The sequence below is a fragment of the Tenrec ecaudatus genome, chromosome 2, assembly GCF_050624435.1.
Source record: "Tenrec ecaudatus isolate mTenEca1 chromosome 2, mTenEca1.hap1, whole genome shotgun sequence".
NCBI lineage: Eukaryota > Metazoa > Chordata > Mammalia > Afrosoricida > Tenrecidae > Tenrec > Tenrec ecaudatus.
The window spans coordinates 72,650,938-72,669,495 of record NC_134531.1 but is presented as its reverse complement, the minus strand read 5'-3'; the positions used below and the strand labels follow the sequence as shown (position 1 = coordinate 72,669,495).

Here is an 18,558-nt window from a genome sequence, read left to right as displayed (position 1 = left end):
TGCATCAGTGACGAGACCTCAACACACAGCCACGGAGTGTCATCTGACTCACACAGACCCGAGAGGGCAGAGTAGTACTTAGTACCCACAGGTGTCTGAGGACATGAACACAGGGAAGCGGCCTGCCCCATCTTTCTGCTGCCAAGTGACTGGGAAATGGTGAGCCAGTGTGTCCCCAGGCCTCCCTCTCTGCTCACAGAGTTCCCTGCAGCACCAAAGAGGGAAGGGGTGACGCTGCCTCTCACTGGAGGAGTTGTATTTTCAGTCACCTCACTTGCAGGCAATAGCTAGACGATGAATACGGAAGACCAGAGAACTGGTGTGTTTGCATGCTGTGGTTAGGGAAGAACAGGAAAAACGCCCTAAACTTCCAAAAGTGCAAATACATCCATCTTGGAAGAAGTCCAGCTGGAATGCACCTTAGAAGCGAGATGCAAGATCTGTCTTACCTTCTTAGGGTATAGCATATCCGGAGGGATTACTCCCTGGTGGAGCACATCTGACTTGGTCTGTAGGTGTGTTAGGCTGAGTTGCTAGAGATGCAAATCCAGCGACGACACTCATATTAGCATAAGAAACGGCTTTATATCAACAAGTAACATGATATCAACAGAAGGCATCTCAGCCCACTTCAGCTCAATCCACAAGTCTGATGTGAGCCGGCTCCTTTCGCACTCAGGTGCAGCAGGAAGATCACGGACTGTGGATACAGTGTCCCATGGGTCCAAGTCCAGTGGAAGCTTGGGAGGATGCTGACAGGTCTGAGGCTCAGTGGTCCACAGGGGTCTGCGAGGGCAGGCAGAGTTCCAGCAGGCAGACAGGGACAGATAGAAGGAAGTTCCCAGTTCCTCCCTTAGAAGAGGGACAGACCCCCAAAGGGGCAAGATCAAGCTGTGACTTGGTAGACAGATTGGGTCCTACCTTCATACAACTTCAAGTTGGCATAATGTCACCTAACTTCCACAGGAAGGGGGTTGGGGGAGAGAGAAGACACTGAAGGAGGTGTTGAGTGGCTGCAACAATGGGCTGAAATAAACCTACGATTGTGCGTAGCGTGCTGGACCAGGCAGTATTTCCTTCTGCGAGATATGGTATCCCCATGATTCATGTTTGGTAAAGTGGAGGAGCTGGGAAAAGGGGGAAGGCCCTGGAGGAGATGGATGGGCACAGGAGCTGCATCAATAGGCTCCGGCACAGGAACAGTTGTGAGGATGGCACAAGACCCTGCAGTGTTTCGTTCTGTTGTGCACGGGGTTGCTATGGGTCAGAGCTGACTCAGCGGCACCGAGCGGCAACAGAAACAACAACATGAGTCAGAGTAGACTTAAGGGATCCTAACAACAACTTTTGTCTTTGGAGAAATCTAGAGTAACCTGTCAAAAGCCAAATGTTCAATGTCCTCAGTCTGCTATCCCTGAATCTTGAACTTGGTTTCTGGACAGCCCATTGTAAAACACACAAAACCCAATTATAGAACCAAGAAATCAGTAAAAATATTTATTTAGCATTTAATTCTCACCAAAATGTTATCTAATTTATTAATCCACAAAAGTATCTAAAGTTTAGATACAGGTAAAATAGCATCAATAATAGGGACAAAATTTTTTATTATATTAAGAAGTGTAATGGAGGTGCATAAAAACCCCGATTTATCAGAAAGTGTTAAAATTATAGTAGGGGGTTTCAAAAGGTTTAAATAGTTCGAAACCATGACATAGGATAAATTGAGAACGAATTTGTATTTTCTTCAGGAAAAAAAAGACTAAATTATGAAAGCATCGACTCTTGGAGTGGTAACTATATTTTTATACTCTTAAATATATTTCTCAAAGAAGCAACCCAAATGTAATAACATTTACAACCTCGTGATTAAACGATTTAATCGGATGCTAAATATCCTAAATGTTGCCTCTGCGATGGTTTATATCACCCGCTTTCCTGGGTAGCAACAGGCAATCATCAGCCTCCAAACCTTCTTGGATGAGAGGCCGTTACTGGAATCTTCAGACTAGAATTACCCCGGAATCTTACAGAGAGAAAACTTCAGTTCCAGTCGTTACCCACAAAAAGTTTGGGCCCTGTCATGGTTAAGGTTGTATATCCACTGGACTGTGTTATGATTCTCTGGTTTGGCACTAAGGTTGTAGCCATAGCCCTGCTATGAGATCTAGAATCATGCCATCACATCCTTAATGGCTTCTGCCATGAGCAGCCTATCAGTTGAATGGGAGTTTCCGTGGGGGAGTGGCTTGCACTGAATATAAAGGGCCTTTAATTCTGAGAACTACTCTCTAGTTTGTTCACTCAGGAGCCTGCATCCAGCTCTTATCACCCGATCTCAGGTTCCTGGGAGTTGAGTCAGGAGCTGGCTGAATTGCGTGCTTAGCTTGTTTCTGAAACCTGGGAGCCAGCAGGCTTCTTGTCTGATCTGCTGAACTTGGATTTCTCTGTTTCTGAAGCTACTTGGTTCAACAGAAGCCTCCAGTCTGTCACCGGACCCACAGCCTTGCAATCTGCCAGCCTCTACAAACTTGTGAGTCATTTCCTTGTGATAAATCTTTTTCTCTGGGTATAAAAAGTTCCTGGTTACATATTGTATGTTGTACATTATATATATGATGTTATATTATATATAGCTGGTCAGTGTTTCCTGGTGTTGTGCTGAGGTCAATGCATGTCTATTAGAAATTATAATAAGAATTGAAGTATAGCAAACCCAAATTTATATTCCCTATTGTTTTGGATTTGAAGATAGATCTTCAGCCAGATAAAACATTCAGACGTACATTTACAAGCATATAGCTGCTTCTTTGGGGAGTTTGCGTGTGCATATCTATGAGTAGATAATTGCAGTGAATTACTTCATGTGGTTCTGAGGTCATGCACCTACAAAGCGATCAACTGGAGCCATATATAGAAGGTCAACAGAACCTTGTGGGGTTGAGACCATGTAATATGTAACCCTAACAAGTGGATTGCTCCTTTCCCCATCCTTCTAGGCTCTGAGAGCAATCCTCGAACCAAGAAGATCTCACCTCCATCAAGAAAGGAAGTCTGCCTAATCTGAGTTGAGATGGCAGCAACAGCTTCAGAGGGGACCACTGGCAGAGCTGGAGCCCATTGGCAGCAGAGCCATCGTTTGCCTGGGGCCAATGGTAAAGGCAAACCCTTAGGGGGCACAGAAGACCACCAGAACTGCCTGGAGTCTGAGGAAGTGGAGCCAGAGGAAGTGATACTGGATATTGAATCTGAGTCATGGCCTGAACCAGAAGGGAACCATCACCAGTCCTGGTCCCAGTCAAGTCCCCATGCCGATGCTCTAGAACCAACAGAGGATGAGCCGATGGATCGTGATGATGAGGATCCGGAAATAGAAGCCATCAAAGCTCAAGCCAAAGAACTGGAGGACGAAGTTGACAAGCTAAAAGAGCTACAGAGAGAACTGAATGAGCAGATGAATATGTCTTCACTTCCAGACAACGAAAGCCCAAGGTTCATGTCGTTCGAGGAGAAGATGAAGGCGGATTCCCATTCTATCTACGTTGGCAATGTGGACTATAGAGCGACAGCCGAAGAGCTGAAAGCACACTTTTACTACTGTGGGTCAATCAACCGGGTCACCATCCTCCATGACAAATTCAGTGGCCGCCCCAAAGGGTTTGCATATATAGAGTTCTCAGACCAGGAGTCAGCCAGGGCTTCCTTGTCTTTAGATGATTCCCTTTTTAGGGGAAGGCTCATCAAGGTGAACCCAAAACGAACCAACAGACCAGGCATGAGCACCACACACCGGGGCTTCCCAAGAGCTCACTACCGTGGCTGCACCACCCACTACAGTGCCCGCTCTCAGTCCTACAGAGGTTTCCACAGCAGGTGCCAGGGCCACGTCTATAGGGGCTCAGTCCACAGGGGCTCGGCCCACAGGGGCTCTATTTACATGGGTTCAGTCCACAGGGGCTCAGTCCTCAGGGGCTCAGCCCACAGGGGCTCTGTTTACATGGGTTCAGTCCACAGGGGCTCAGGCCACAGGGGCTCAGCCCACAGGGGCACTGTTTACATGGGCTTAGGCCACAGGGGCTCAGGCCACAGGGGCACTGTTTACATGGGCTCAGTTCACAGGGGCTTAGCCCACAGGGGCCTTGTCCATCGAGGCTGGGGTAGAGTCCCATCATGGTATTCTCCTTACTAAGAAAAGGGTATATTCAGAAGAAAGAATAAGGGAAAAAAGAAAAAGAAAGAAAGGCTTAACGGGGGCCTGGGTGTGGGTTGGGGGCACTTTTAAATGCTGTACTGTTGAAGGGAAGAGAACCCTGCACGTAGTTGAAGAGCCTGCTTTGGGGAATAGCTAAAGGTGTGGAGAGCAGGGCGGGGTGCTGCTCACTCACTCTGGGGGGTGCCCCAGGCAGTGTGAATGGCTCAAACTGTTCGCCTTGCCGCCCGCTGCACGTCCCAAGCAGGGGCTGCTCCAGGGGATATAGCCAATGTTAGGAGGATGGGGTTTTTTGGGTTGTTTTTTTAAATCAAGGGCTCTGGAAGAGCATCAAACGTTTCTGCTTACTACTCTGTCATGGCTTGAAGGGTGTCTCCCTAGTCTATGCATTATCTTGCAGCTGGAAAAATCTCCCTCCTGTTCCCAGTGACTGCAGTAACAATTCCCCTCCTCCCTAGGTCATGAATGGAGGTTTTTGTTTTTCTCTTTCCCCACTTTTTGAATATTTGTTTGTCTTTGTTTTTATTTACCTCGTATTTTGAAGCAATGGGAGGAAATGGGAATGAGGCGGTGGTAGGGTGATTGTATTTAACTATGGACTCATTTCCTGGTGATGGGCGTTTTGGCTCCTTTGGAACGTCTGCCATCGATCATTGTTTCGGGGGCAAAAAGCGCAGCACCGGCTGCCCTGGAGGAAAGCGTGTGCAGAGTTAAGGAACGGGAGCGCACACGTCAGGTTCCGCGAGTTACAACCCCTAGAGATCCCGTTCCCGACAGAAGGAAGCCTTACCCTGCCCTGCACCTCTCTTCCAGTGTGGGAACCCAGGGGTGGCGTCTGCGCCAATCCACCTCGTCGGGGCTTCCTCTTACACAGCATCTCCTTTCATCAAACGAAATGTGTCATCCCAGGGACCAGTTCTTCCTGACAACGTCTGTGAAGTGAGCAGTCTCACCAGGCTCCCTTTCCAAGAGCATTTCAGATGGACTTCTAAGACCGATGTGTTAGTACGTAAAGTCCATGGGACATTCCATGTTTTTGCCCACACCGTGATTGAAACGCCTTCCTTCTCTGCTTCCTTTTTCTTGTCCAGTGTTTGCAAGTACATGAGGCAATTGATGACGCCATCGGTTAGGTCAGGCACCCGGCCATCCCTGAGGGCCCTCCTTTGCTCTCTGAGACTTTAAATAGGTCTTTTGCAGCAGGTTGGCCCAATGCAACGCATTATTTTATTTTATTTTTTATTGCTACTTCTGTGAACATTGACAGTGGAGCCAAGTAAAAGTAAATATGTGACAATTCTGATCTTTTTTCTGTTTATTGGTCCAGTTGGGAAATATAGGACATGTGTCGAATCCTCGTCATTTTTAGAAAGCCGGGTTATATCATCTTTGTATTCTTTTAGGGTACAAAAGAGACCCTAATCTCAAATACAATTTAAGAATGGCATTTATTCAATCTTAATCGGGACAAAGGCAACAAAAATACACATACACATAATCTGGATGAGGGAGGCCATTAGCTAAAGATCAAAATTGCATCTGCCGATTCACAGTAGGGCCACTATTTAAATAAACATAGGAAAAGGAACCGTCCAAAATTAATAATTGGTGGCAGATCAATAATCACAATTATAGGTGGGACTGCAGGAGCAGGGCTATGAGTGGGACAGGTACACTAGGTAAGATTAAAGAGATTACAGGATGGGTCTAGGACTTTCTGACTAAGGCAGTCAGGCCAAGATTGATAGGGCCTGACTTATGACTATGGGACCCCTATACTGTCCTCAAGAGCCCAGTTGGTGCAGTGGGCTACATGTTAGACTCTTAATTTCAAGGTCAGCAGTTCAAAACCATCAACTGTTGCCTGGGAGAAAGAAAGATGAGGCTTTCTCCTCCAGTAAACTGAAGTCACGGTCGCAGGCACTCACACAACGAGCCCCACCCTGTTCTATGGGGTTGCTCTGAATTGAAATACATTGGATGGCATTCAGTTTGTGTTTTCCATTATTTGCTTTCTGGTGGGGGCTGTTCCCAATACAGTGACCTCTATCAAATATACACCCAGACAAACCCCTCAGAGACATGGTCCCTCACTGATCTGACTAGAGAGGGGTGGAGGTAATTTATTTCCCAAAGCACTCTGCCAGAGGGCAAGATTATCTACTCACTCATCCCCCTTGTAGGTTTCTGAAACTGTAACTCTTTTTTTCTTTTCTTTTTTGGCTCACAGTTGTGGGGATGATTAAGGAAGTGAACAGGTTACAATTCAGGTAAGAAATGCTCAGGATACAGTTATTTAGTCAGGACAGTTTCTTCTCTGCTCTGTCCACAGGCAGGCTTCTCTCTGGCCTTCCACCACTTGGCCTTGCCTCTGTCCTGCTTAGGCAAATTTACAGGGTATACCTGAAAGTCTCAACTGAAGGCATTCAGCTCGAGCTCCATGGCTCAGCAAAACCCAGCTTGCTAATGAAGTGCCCACAGGCTCCCCACTCCACAAACCAGCTTCCTATCCCACAGCACCCAGCTTTTGTTCTGGGGGCTCGGAAGCCCAAAACTCGGTCTTGTGCTCTGGCTTCTCCTCCTGTTTCTCCTCTCCTCCTCTTCTGGGGTCATAGCTGACTCATGGATCAAGGAGTTTCAGTGCTTGCCGATCTCAGGGTCCAAAGGATGAGCTCTTTCTCTTTTACTGGCAGTGACACCCCCATCCTGCTTCTGAGATGGCTCATTGTAAACCCAGTGCGACTGTACCTCTACATGGGAACAGACAATCTCCTCTTTCCTCTATGGATCAGCTGATGGTTTCAAACCGCTGACCTTCCAGGTAGCAGCCCAACGCATAACCACTATCGCACCATGACTCCCCAGATTATCTACATCCTTGGCTAATGATCAGAAGAAATTTAACAGAGGCTTAATGTATGGACCCTACAAATGGATCTTTCAATCTCTACCCTGTTGCAAACTGGGGTGTTTAGAATTTAAGCTGTAATCAATAGAATCACAATTGATCATGAGACTCCCTCCAATCCAGATACTGTCTTTTTTGAATATTCCAACTTTTCAGATTATTGCTTAGCATTAAGACTGAATAAGTGTGAAAGAATATAACTCTGACACACTCTTTCCATATTTGAAACCACAATTTATACCTTGTTCTGTTAGATTGCCTCATTTTTGTTTGTTTGTTTAAGATTATTAACAGATTGCCTCTTGTTACAGGTTTCCCATGGGCACACTTTAGTGTTCTGTAATTCCTGTGTTTTTAAATGTTATCCATTATGGTCAGGATACCTTCATGCATCGCCTTATCTGAGCAGAAATAATATGTTTCTTATGCACGAAGTGTTTACTTAATTTCACTTGGCTAATCAAGTAGGACAAAGGGCCCACAGATCAGGACACCAATCCCTCCAGACTCAAGTCATTGCTGTAGGAAGCGAGAAAGGGCAGAGAAGAGAACTATTCCTGCAAAGTTTCTTTCCACGGTGTCGGAATTGATTTGATAGCAACTGGGTTGTTTCCATTGAGCTCAGTTAAGGAGGGATCTGCTTTTATGGAATAGAATCCAACACAAGTAAGTCATCTCTATCCAATCTCTTGGAGAGTGCTTAAAAGTGGGTCCTTCACTGCCCTTCCCAGTAGGGAAGTAATAAGAAAACTTACATATTAGAACTTCAAGGGGGGTTGGGACTGGAGGGGGAAAAATAACTTCTATTTTGAATACCCAGTTTTCAGAAGGCTATGAATGGCCATGAAAGCCAAAATCCATTTTCAGACTCCCAGCACAGATTAAATCTCTGCTGACAATTGACGTGGATGTAAATGGGCTTGCCCTAAAGCAGAGTGCATTAGTCAGTGATTTCTTCCACTCCCTATCCAGCCAGCCTGGGAAGGGGCACTCTCCCTTCAGGGCTTGCCTGGGAGTGTTCTTGAGTGACATCATCTTATTGGGAGTCTCAAAGTTATGAGTCATGGCCTGTGTGTGTACCTTGACTGCCTTGGTCCAGTCTCGGTCCAGATCAATCTCATAAGCTGTTCTGTCTTACAAAATGTACATTCCTTTTCCTCAGCCCCTACAATGACGGGAATCAGGAGGCACGTTCAGCTTACAGCTGACTCATGGACTCTTACTTACTGGCCATGTAGTCAGGACTTTTGTTGTTTGCATTGAGTGGTAATCCACATTGATCTTCATCAGCAAGTGAATAAAGCCCTCCTTTCTTTCAGCAAGCAAAGTTGTGTCACCTACATATTGCAGATCGTTAACAAGCCTTCTTCCAATCCGTATGTCACATGCTTCTCCATATATTCCAGCTCCTGTGATTAGTTGTTCAGCATACACATTGCATAAGTATGGTCAGAGAATACAACCCTAACACACACCTTTCTTGATTTTTAACCAGGCAGCATTCCCGTGTTCTGTTGGACCGAATGCCTCTTGATCCACATTCATGGATATGAGCACAATCCAGTGGTCTGGAACTCCTGTTCTTCTCAAGACGATCTATAGTTACTTATGGTCCACACAGTGAAGCCTTTGTATTGCCAATAAAACACCAGTAAGTAACTTTCTGTTATTTTCTCGTTAGGGTGTCCTCAAAACAACTTTTGTTTGCACGATGGAAAAAACTATTCTGAGTTTCATTTTTAACGAAACTTAAGTTGGCACCTTCCAAAATCATGGGAGCATGGCAACAATGTGCAAGTCATGCATCCTCCAAGGGTTGAAGGACATCTGATAAGAGCGCAAAGATGAATTCCAGACAGGGGGATCTCTTCAGGGACTAGGAAGATGGTCTGTTGGGATTCCAAATGTGTGATCATGACCGGGTTTTCTCAAAGGACACAGGACAAACACGGGCCAATCAGGAAAAACTTCTAAGAAAGCTGAAAGCTGCATGGGTGCGAAAAAGGCCAGGAAAGTTGCTCTGAACGGAATTCCCACCTCACCTCCCCTGCCCCACCATCCCGACAATTCTACCCATTCCCTGAGGGTAGCAGCATCGAAAGTTCCCTGGACTGCGAAAAGAACAAACTGATCTGTCTTGGAAGAAATATGGCCCAAGTGCTCCTTAGATGCTAGGATGGTGAGAGTCCATTGTATGTACTTGGCATGTTGTGAGGAGAGATCAGTGCCTGGAGAAGGACACAATGCTTGGTAAAGTGGACAGCTAGCGGAAAGGAGGAAGGCCCTCAAGGAGCGAGACTGCACGACGGCCTCAGGGGTGCGAACAAGCGTGAGGATGGGTGACCGTTTCATTCCGCTGTGCATAAGGTTGGAACCGACTCGATGACACTGAAACACAACAAGGGCTGTTCTAGAAGGATTTCATTGGGAACCCTACCCCATCTACCCTATCACCCTGTCCTGCCTCCTCCGACTTCAAGTTTATTTAAAAGGAGCAAGATTTGAAGCCCTAGAGGATGCCAACCAACACTGCTATTTTGAAGTGGGGGGTTGGGGGTGGGGATGGAAATCTCTGCCTTCAGAACTGCTTAGAACTTAAGGATGGATATATTAAAAAAATGAACTCATCTTTTGATATTTCTGTTTCATAAAAGTTCCTGTGATTTTTGGAGCAATAATTTTTGACTTCTCCAGATGCTTTGAAAAGATCCGAGCAAATCCAGTACCTTGCGGTCTGGCCTCATTAGCAGAACTGTCTCAGTGGCCTCCTTGCAAAAAGAGGGGGAGGGAAGAGAGACCCTCGACACCATGGGTCGACACAGTGGCTACAAACACGAGGTGAGCCATACCTACCCTCGTGAGTAGGGCACAGCACCAGGAAACATGGCTCTCTGATGCATACGGTGTCCTGTGAGTCAGAACAGACTCTAAGCTCCTAACAACAGCAGCATTTGCCTTTGGAGAAATGTACCGCATAACCTGCCAAAATCCAAACTTCCCATGTCCTTAGCTTTGAACTTGGTTTCTGGACATCCAGCTGTAAAACACAAAACCCTACTGGTAAAACTGAGAAAGCAGTCAACAGATCAAAGTTTGAAATAGAATGACTTTGCTGTCAGCGCTAATTTTAAAATATGACAGAAGTGCACAAGTTCCCAGCTGGTGGAAGCTTTGCAACGAAGTTATGGCAACACTGTCCCACATGAAACCAGGGTTTTCAGATTTGTCAAGCTTCGCAAATTAATCAACTAATTTTTAATCATTTTCTTGGGGCTCTTACAGCTCTGATCACAAGCCATACCTCCATGTGTCAAGCGCACTGGTTCAGATGGCGCCATCACCCTTCCCAAAACAGCTTCTTTCGACTGGAGCCCTTCTTTCGACTCAAGCACTTAAGGAAGGCAGGGAAGAGCTCAAGGAGGAAGCCGAGGAAGAAAAGTCGGCTTCGGATGTTACGGCAACTGTTTTCTGGAATCCTAATGGGTCCTCTTGACGGATTTTCTCAAGGCCTCAGGACAATCACCGGGCCACTAGGATGAAGTTTTAGGGAAATGGAAAAGGCAAGATACGTTTCATCAGGGAGAACTTGCTTTTCTTCACGACAATGTACCTGCGATGCTTCAAGGGTAGCCAGGAACATTTCTTTGAGAAACCTTTCCCTAGCCACATGATGGCCCTGATCTTACCACGTCAGACTTCTTTTTGTTCCCAAACTTCAAGAACACTTACAGAGGGCCCTGCGGATCCCTGGGGCCATCAGAATGGCCATTGTCAGGCGGTGTGTATCAAAGAGCACAGTGTCCTTCAGAGAGTGAGAAAGGTGGACACACTGCCTTCAGAGTGGATAGACCTGCTTCCTCAAGCAAAGGGGACCAGAAATATCTCCAGTCCCTGTAAGAAACAGAGAACCCGATCCAAACGGGTAGATGCACATGGATGTTTATCACAGTGCTTTCTACACCTGCCAGGAGGTGGGAGGGGCTAACAGGCTTGTCTGTGGAGGAATGGATGAATAAACTCTGGTGCAAGCAGACAATGGAATATTGTGCATCTCTAAAGACAACGAAGCTGTCTAACACCTCATGACATGGACAAATTTGGAAGACATGATACTCAGTGAAGTTAGTCAGTCAATCTCCTAAGGACAAATACTACATAACACCATAACAGACGAGACTAAGAAAAATGGATTGTACCATTGTCGGCTGTAACAAGGTGGTGCGGTTTGGAGGGGCGGGGGGAGCGTCAGGTAGAGTGGGAAGAGGAGGAAAGGTCTCCATAGAGGGCATGAGGCTGGGGAAGGACTCTCTGCGGTGCCGCCAGAGTTCTGAGGCGGGTGGTGCAACTGTGTTCTGCACATGTTTCCCTGTGTGTGTTACAACTCAGTGATGAGAATACCAGTCAGGACTGCTCCAGGAGACATACAGGCTCTATGTAACGGTCCTCAGAAAAGTACGCACCCACCTGATGATGGAGAGTTTGATTTACAAAACTCTTTTCTGAGTTTCACCCTGTCAGTTTTTGAGGGCTCGGTGGCCCTGGGAGCTCTGAGACATTAGTTGGCATTCTTGTGTAATGTCTAGGCTGCCTGCCTTGTCAGGACAGTGGGAAGAGAAATAGCACAAGCACAAAACACCTTTTTTTAAGTGTATAGATTTTTATAAAGGACATGTGGAAACTCAATGGCTTTACATTTTGATATTTTTAAAATAATGGATTACACAATTTTAAAGCAATACTTTTAATTTGCCTTCATGTTAATGAACATAACTATCTCTAATCCTGCCTCTTAGCATCACAGAAATTAAGATCTACAGCCAAAACACAAGAAAACAAACTGAATGCCTTCAAGGCAATACTAACTCATAATGACCCAAAGGACAGGCTAGAACAGCACCTCTGGGCTTGCCAGATTAATATAACTCTTTATGGAAGTAGACAGCCTCGTCTGTCTACCTAGGAGCAGCTGGTGGTTTTTGAACTGCCGACCTTGAGGTTAGCATCCAAATGTATCTTCACTATGTATGTTAGGCCAGGTCGACTAGAGAAACAAATCTGGTGACAGTCATATGTGTAAGAAAAAGTTTTCTATCAAGAACAAATTATATATTGAGAAAACATCCCCCAGCCCAGTTCAACTCAAGTGCATAAATCCAATGCTGTTCCAAAGCCCCTCTTCAGCCTCACCCCACCACACGCAGTGAAGCAGAATGAAAGAATATCACAGGCCAGTCGGGTTCAAAGTTGTGTGGATTCAATGGTGGGGGAAGCATCACTGGGTTCTAGCATCCCTCAGGCTCCGTCAACAGGAAGGTGAAGGCAGAGAGCAGAGGAGGTTCCCAGTGCCCTCCTAATGAGAAGGCTATGTCCACAAGGAGGCAGCATCAGGCTCTGACCTGATTGACAGGTTGAATACTACCCAATACACTTTTCTTTATCTTCAAGTTAACATGGAATTACATAAATACCAGACTACTTTGTGTTTACAACACAAAGATAGTAACACCAGATCACTAAAAGGAGGATACTTATAAAAGACTGTCCTTACCCAGCCAAATGGACACAGAGTCTGGGGAGCACATTTCAATCCATAACAGCTGGATCAAAAATTGGTATTATTGACATTCATATGGCAAAATGTGCCATCTTTTCCAGGAGGAAATATTCCCTTGTAGTAAAATGTAGGTGGGTCTGAGGCAGAAACAGAGTGCAGGTAGCACAGAAGTGGATCAGGAGGCTGTGAGACTCAGAGTCTCCAACACACAGGTTTAGGAGCTAGCCCTGAAGAGGACAGGATCACACCTGGCTGATGATCTTATCACAGAGTTATGAACTGAGTTCTGTAAAACTCTTGGATTGACTTTGCCTTACCTCTACACTGTTGAGTGATTTGTTTATGTCCCGTCTGGACTGGTTAAACTCATTTAAGCTACGCTTTGCCTGTTTTAAAAGGAATAAATGTCGTGCAGGTGAGAAGGTGAAAGGGAAGCTGGAAGGGAGAGTGCCCGAGGCACTTGCTGATGGACATCAAAGACTGCGCACTTCAGGAGGGATTCTGCTGGGCTCGTCATACAGACAGGTTACACATGAAGAAACTAGCCGTCATCTCCTCACAAAGGAAACCATACACAATACCATGACCAAGAGAAAAGACATTGACGTTGCCCATGACTTGGGTGTACTTATCCACAATGGGTGCCTAGGGAAGCCGCAGTCAAGCAGTCCAAGTACTGAGCGAGCGTATGAGGTGCATCAGTGACGAGACCTCAACACACAGCCACGGAGTGTCATCTGACTCACACAGACCCGAGAGGGCAGAGTAGTACTTAGTACCCACAGGTGTCTGAGGACATGAACACAGGGAAGCGGCCTGCCCCATCTTTCTGCTGCCAAGTGATTGGGAAATGGTGAGCCAGTGCGTCCCCAGGCCTCCCTCTCTGCTCACAGAGTTCCCTGAAGCACCAAAGAGGGAAGGGGTGACGCTGCCTCTCACTGGAGGCGTTGTATTTTCAGTCACTTCACTTGCAGGCAAAAGCTAGACGATGAATACGGAAGACCAGAGAACTGGTGTGTTTGCATGCTGTGGTTAGGGAAGAACAGGAAAAACTCCCTAAAGTTCCAAAAGCGCAAATCCATTCATTTTGGAAGAAGTCCAGTTGGAATGCTCCTTAGAAGTGAGATGCAAGACTTTTGTCTTGCTTTCTTTGGGTATAGCATATTGGGAGGGATTAATCCCTAGTGGAGGGTCAGTAAGAAGAAGAAGAAGAAGAAGAAGAAGAAGAAGAAGAAGAAGAAGAAGAAGAAGAAGAAGAAGAAGAAGACGAAGAAGAAGACGACTGGAGATGAATGGGCAGAGGGGCTACAACAATTTGTTGAAGCCTATCTAGTAGTGTGAGCAGGTTTCAGGATCCGGTCATACTTCCTTCGGTTGACAATGGGGTCCCCGAGAGTCAGGACAGGGGCAAGAGCTCCCAACAGCAACATTTGCCTTTGGAGAAATCTACAGAATAACCTATCAAAAGCCATGCATCTAATGTTCTTAGCTTTCTTTGCTTGAATCTTGATCTTGGTTTCTATACATCTAGTTTTGAAAAACAAAGTCCCACTGGTAAAACCAAGAAAACAGTCACCAGATAAGAGTTCTTCTTTTTCCCTTATTGAAAATACAAATCATAAAAGCTAAAAGATCTAATTTATTAACCCATAAAAGTATCAAAGGCTTAATTAGATACAAAGTAAAAGCAGTGAAGGCTATAAATTTTTTTATTAAAGAATAGTCATGGAGGTACATAAAAACCCTAATTTGGCGAAAGGAAATAGAAAAAAGAACTAGGAGGAAAAGGGCATATATAAAGGCCTAAATACAGGCATGTACATATGTAAATATGCTTATATATGATAATGGGGAAATAGATCTATGTACATATATTTATAGGTTTAGTATTAAGGTAGCAGATGGACATTGGGCCTCCACTCAAGTACTCCCTATTTCAAGAACACTTTCTTCTATTAAACTGTCATTCCATGAAGCTCACCTCCCTGACAGGCTTGCTAAAGACAAATGGGTGCATAAGCAAATGTGGTGAAGAAAGCTGATCGTGCCCGGCTATCAAAAGATAGCGTCTGGGGTCTTAAAGGCTTGAAGGTCATCTAGCTTGGAAGCAACAAAGCCCACATGGAAGAAGCACACCAGCTTGTGTGATCACAAGGTGTAGATAGGATCAGGTATCAGGCATAAAAGAACAAAAACATCATATAATTTTGAATGAGGGGGAGTGAGGAGTGGGGACCCCAAGGCCATCTGCCAGCAACTGGGCATCCCCTTATGGAAGGGTTGCGGGGAGGAGACGAGCTAGTCAGGGTGCAGTGTAGCAAGGATGAAACATACAACTTTCCTCTAGTTCCTAAATGCTTCCTCCCCACCCACTATGGTGATCCCAATTCTACCTTACAAATCTGGCTAGACCAGAGGATGCACACTGATACAGATAGGAACTGGAAACACAGGGAATCCAGGATGGATGATCTCTTCAGGACTAGTGGTGAGAATGGCAATACTAGGAGGGTTGAGGGAAGGCAGGGTGGAAAGGGGGAACCAATTACAGTGATCTACATATAATCCCCTCCCTGGGGGAAGGGCAACAGAATCGTGGGTGAAGGGAGACTTCGGACAGTGCAAGATATGACAAAATAATACTTTATAAATTATCAAGGGTTCATGAGGGAGAGGGAAGGGGGAGGGAGGGGGAAAATGAGTAGCTGATGCCAGGGGCTTACGTGGAGAGCAAATGTTTTGAGAATGATGAGGGTAATGAATGTAGAAATGTGCTTTATACAATTGATGTATGTATGGATTGTGATAAGAGTTGTATGAGCCCCCTATAAAATTATTTTTAAAAAAAGCAGTCAATCCATCTAAACCTAATTATGGCCCACTCCCTTTGGATAAGGATCATAAAGTTCCCCTGGAGAAGAGTTCAAAGACATCTAAGGTCAAGCCAATCAGGGGTAACCAAGGTTAGGCTGTCATGTTGACTCTACAGCAGTGGTTCTCAACCTTCCAAATGCCGTGACCCTTTAATACAGTTCCTCAAGCTGTGGTGACCCCCCAACCATAAAATTATTTTCGTTGCTACTTCATCACTGTAGTTTTGTTACTGTTATAAATTGGGCGGCTCCTGTGAAAGGGTCATTCAACCCACAGGTTCAGGACCACTGTGCTAGAGCCAGCCCATCTTCCTGCCACATGTATGTCTGTAGTGCTTCCCTTCCTATTGCATGTAGACCCCCAGCTTGTGCCCCTCCTGTTATGTATCTGCCTCTAATACACCCCCTATTTGTTACGTATGTGCTTACTGTGGCTTGCATGCCAAGATTATATAAGCCTGTGAGAGACTACAGGTTCCAGTTGCCATGGAAGAGGTGAACCCTTGAATATCCGTCTCTGTCTCTTTAATTTACTCCTCAATTACACAACCCTTCCCCCCCCATTGGCTGGTCCCCCTAGTCAACTTCATTGAGGTCTTCCTCTTACCATGACCCTTCCTTTTATTAAGCAGGATGTTCTTCTCCTGACAGCATATCAAAAACGAGAGAAGTCTCACCATCCTCCCTTTAAATTAGCATTTCATTTGTACGGCTAAGACATTTGTTAGTTATTCCTGAAACCCAAGGTGCAATCACTGTTATTTAACAATATAATAATTCAAAGTTACTATTCATTCTTCTCTACCCTTCTTTTTCACTGTTCAATTTCTGGGTGCTTAAGAGGCAAATTAAAATAGTATGGATCAGATACAAACTAAACCAAATTCACTGCCATCAGGTCAATAGTGACTCATAGAGACCCTGTAGGACATGGTAGAACTGCCCCTTTGGGTCTCCTAGACTGTAATGGGTTATAGGAAGAAAAGGCACTAGAGGCATGCATGTGGCAGGAGGGTACATATGTTACAAGATGGGCTGTCTTTCTCCCCTGGAGCGCCTAGTTGTTTCTAACTATGAACCTTGCTGATTGCACCCCAACTCCTAACCCCTCTGCCACCAGGGCTCCTCATGAGTTGGGTGAGGCACACAAGTCCTCAGGCGAAACCTGTGCGTGGTTTCCGTCAGGCACATAGAGTCCTTCAGGAGTTACCTTTGCTCAGGAAGCTTCAAAGAGGTCTCTGGCAGCAGATTGACCCAAATGCAACTCATCACTTGGTTTCTACACTGTCACTTCCTTGATCATCGACAGTGGATTCAAATAAAAGGAAATCCTTCACCATTTCAAAGTTTTCTCTCTTATTGTGATGGTCAATTGTGAAGATTCTTGTTTTGTTTTCTTTCCCCCCATTGAGGTCTAACCTATAAAAGATTGTAGTTGTTGATGTTCATCAAGAAATGTGTCAAGTCCTCTTCATTTTCAGAAAGGAAGGCTGTGTCATTTGTATATTATAGGTTGATGAGGGCTTTCTCTAATCCTGATGCTGCCAGCTTTCAGATTACATCAAACTTGAAGAAATGTAAAAGAATGTACCACTGACGCACACTCTTCAGCATTTGAAACCAAACAGTATCCAAAGTTCTGTTAGAAAGATTGCCTCCAGCTACAAGGTCCACATGGGCACAGTTAAATGTTCTATAATCCTCCCCCACCCCTTTTTTAGTGTCATCCACTTTGTAAGGAGACTTACCCCAACTCCCAGCCCCAACCCCACGACAAACTGCTCATCATCGAGATTGACGACAAAATCTTCATTTCTTTTGTAGAGAGCATTCCCTTTGTTTCAGTTAGCTAATAAAATAGAACAGGGGCACAACTCTTCTAGATGAAAGTCAATTCAGTAGGAAGAGAGAAAGGCGAGGAAAGAGGGCTATGGATAAGCCGTCCTTTGGAAGATGTTGGAACTGATCTGATGGCAATCGTTTCCATTTTGCTCAGTGAATGAGGCATCTGCCGTTAAGAAAGATAATCCAACAGAAGACATCTTTGTCCTATCTCTTAGAATTTAAAAGTGGGCCCTTCACTGACCCTGCCAGTATGACAGTAATGAGAAAACTTGTATATTAGAGCTTCAATCTTGAGCACCAGTTTTCAGAAGGTTATGTATGACAATGAAAGCCAAACATTGATTTTCAGCACCCAGCTTGGATTAGCCCTCCACCGAATCCCTTCTGACAACTTTCCAAGATGTGATTAGTCTTTCCCTCAGGCAGAGTGCTTGAGTAAATGGATTTTCTCCACTTCTATTCAGGCATACGGGTGGGGTGGGGGGTGGGGAGGGCAGATTCAATTTGGGGCTTGTGTGGGTGTGTTCTAGGTGGCGATCACCTAATTGGGGGTCCCAATTGTTTATAACCTGACTACCTCGGTCTGAGACCACTGACCGATTTTGTAGGCATTTCTATCTAACATAATGTACGTTTCTCCATCATTGTTCAGTTCCACTTTTGTAGTTTGACCTGTAGTGCCCATGAGTCGATCTGCCACCACCGAAGACTTTAGGGCATTCACTTTTGCCCTCCCATGTCCTTCTCCACCTAAGCAAACATATGTGTGCCATCATTACCCCTGCCTTTCCTTGTCATGTTTAAGACTTAATAAATGGTTTCCATAAAGTGTATTTGAGATGTGGGCTCTTTTGTGCATTAAAATGCTATCAAGGGTTGCTATGAGTTGGAACAGACTCAATTTCACCTAGCATTACATGCCAGAAAAACTTCAATAAATATTATTCACCAATTAGTCACACAAAAAGTCATGTTGGCACTGTGGTTAAATACCACCTTGCTACTGGTTTAGATGGTTGGTTGGTTTGCAACTCTAGAAGTATGTGCGACAGAATGACACTAAACCTACAGGTTGGGGGGAGGGGTTGGTAGGTAATACCACACCCACACAGAAGCAAAGCAAGAAGGAAAAAGAGCGAGGGATGGGTCTAGACCCCATGTTGGCACA

The 18,558-nt window shown here is 45.3% G+C and overlaps 2 protein-coding genes across 4 annotated transcripts in view; one reads left to right on the top strand and one right to left on the bottom strand.

Moving 5' to 3' along the window:
- SV2C (synaptic vesicle glycoprotein 2C) overlaps positions 1–18,558 on the bottom strand; it is a 310,736-nt gene that overhangs the window by 185,367 nt on the left and 106,811 nt on the right. The window lies entirely within an intron of this gene.
- Positions 3,074–4,189, top strand: LOC142438795 (polyadenylate-binding protein 2-like). Its single transcript, XM_075540805.1, has 3 exons — positions 3,074–3,229; positions 3,299–3,896; positions 4,152–4,189. The coding sequence occupies exons 1-3, from the start codon at positions 3,074–3,076 to the stop codon at positions 4,187–4,189; spliced, it is 792 nt and encodes a 263-aa protein (XP_075396920.1).

What these genes read in the sequence shown, in the direction of transcription:
- LOC142438795 (XM_075540805.1), top strand. Translation starts at nt 3,074, where the DNA reads ATGGCAGCAACAGCTTCAGAGGGGACCACTGGCAGAGCTGGAGCCCAT. An exon ending in AGGAAGTGGAGCCAGAGGAA is followed by an intron (nt 3,230 to 3,298) that starts GTGATACTGGAT and finishes TCCTGGTCCCAG; the next exon opens with TCAAGTCCCCATGCCGATGC. An exon ending in CCAGGGCCACGTCTATAGGG is followed by an intron (nt 3,897 to 4,151) that starts GCTCAGTCCACA and finishes TTGTCCATCGAG; the next exon opens with GCTGGGGTAGAGTCCCATCA.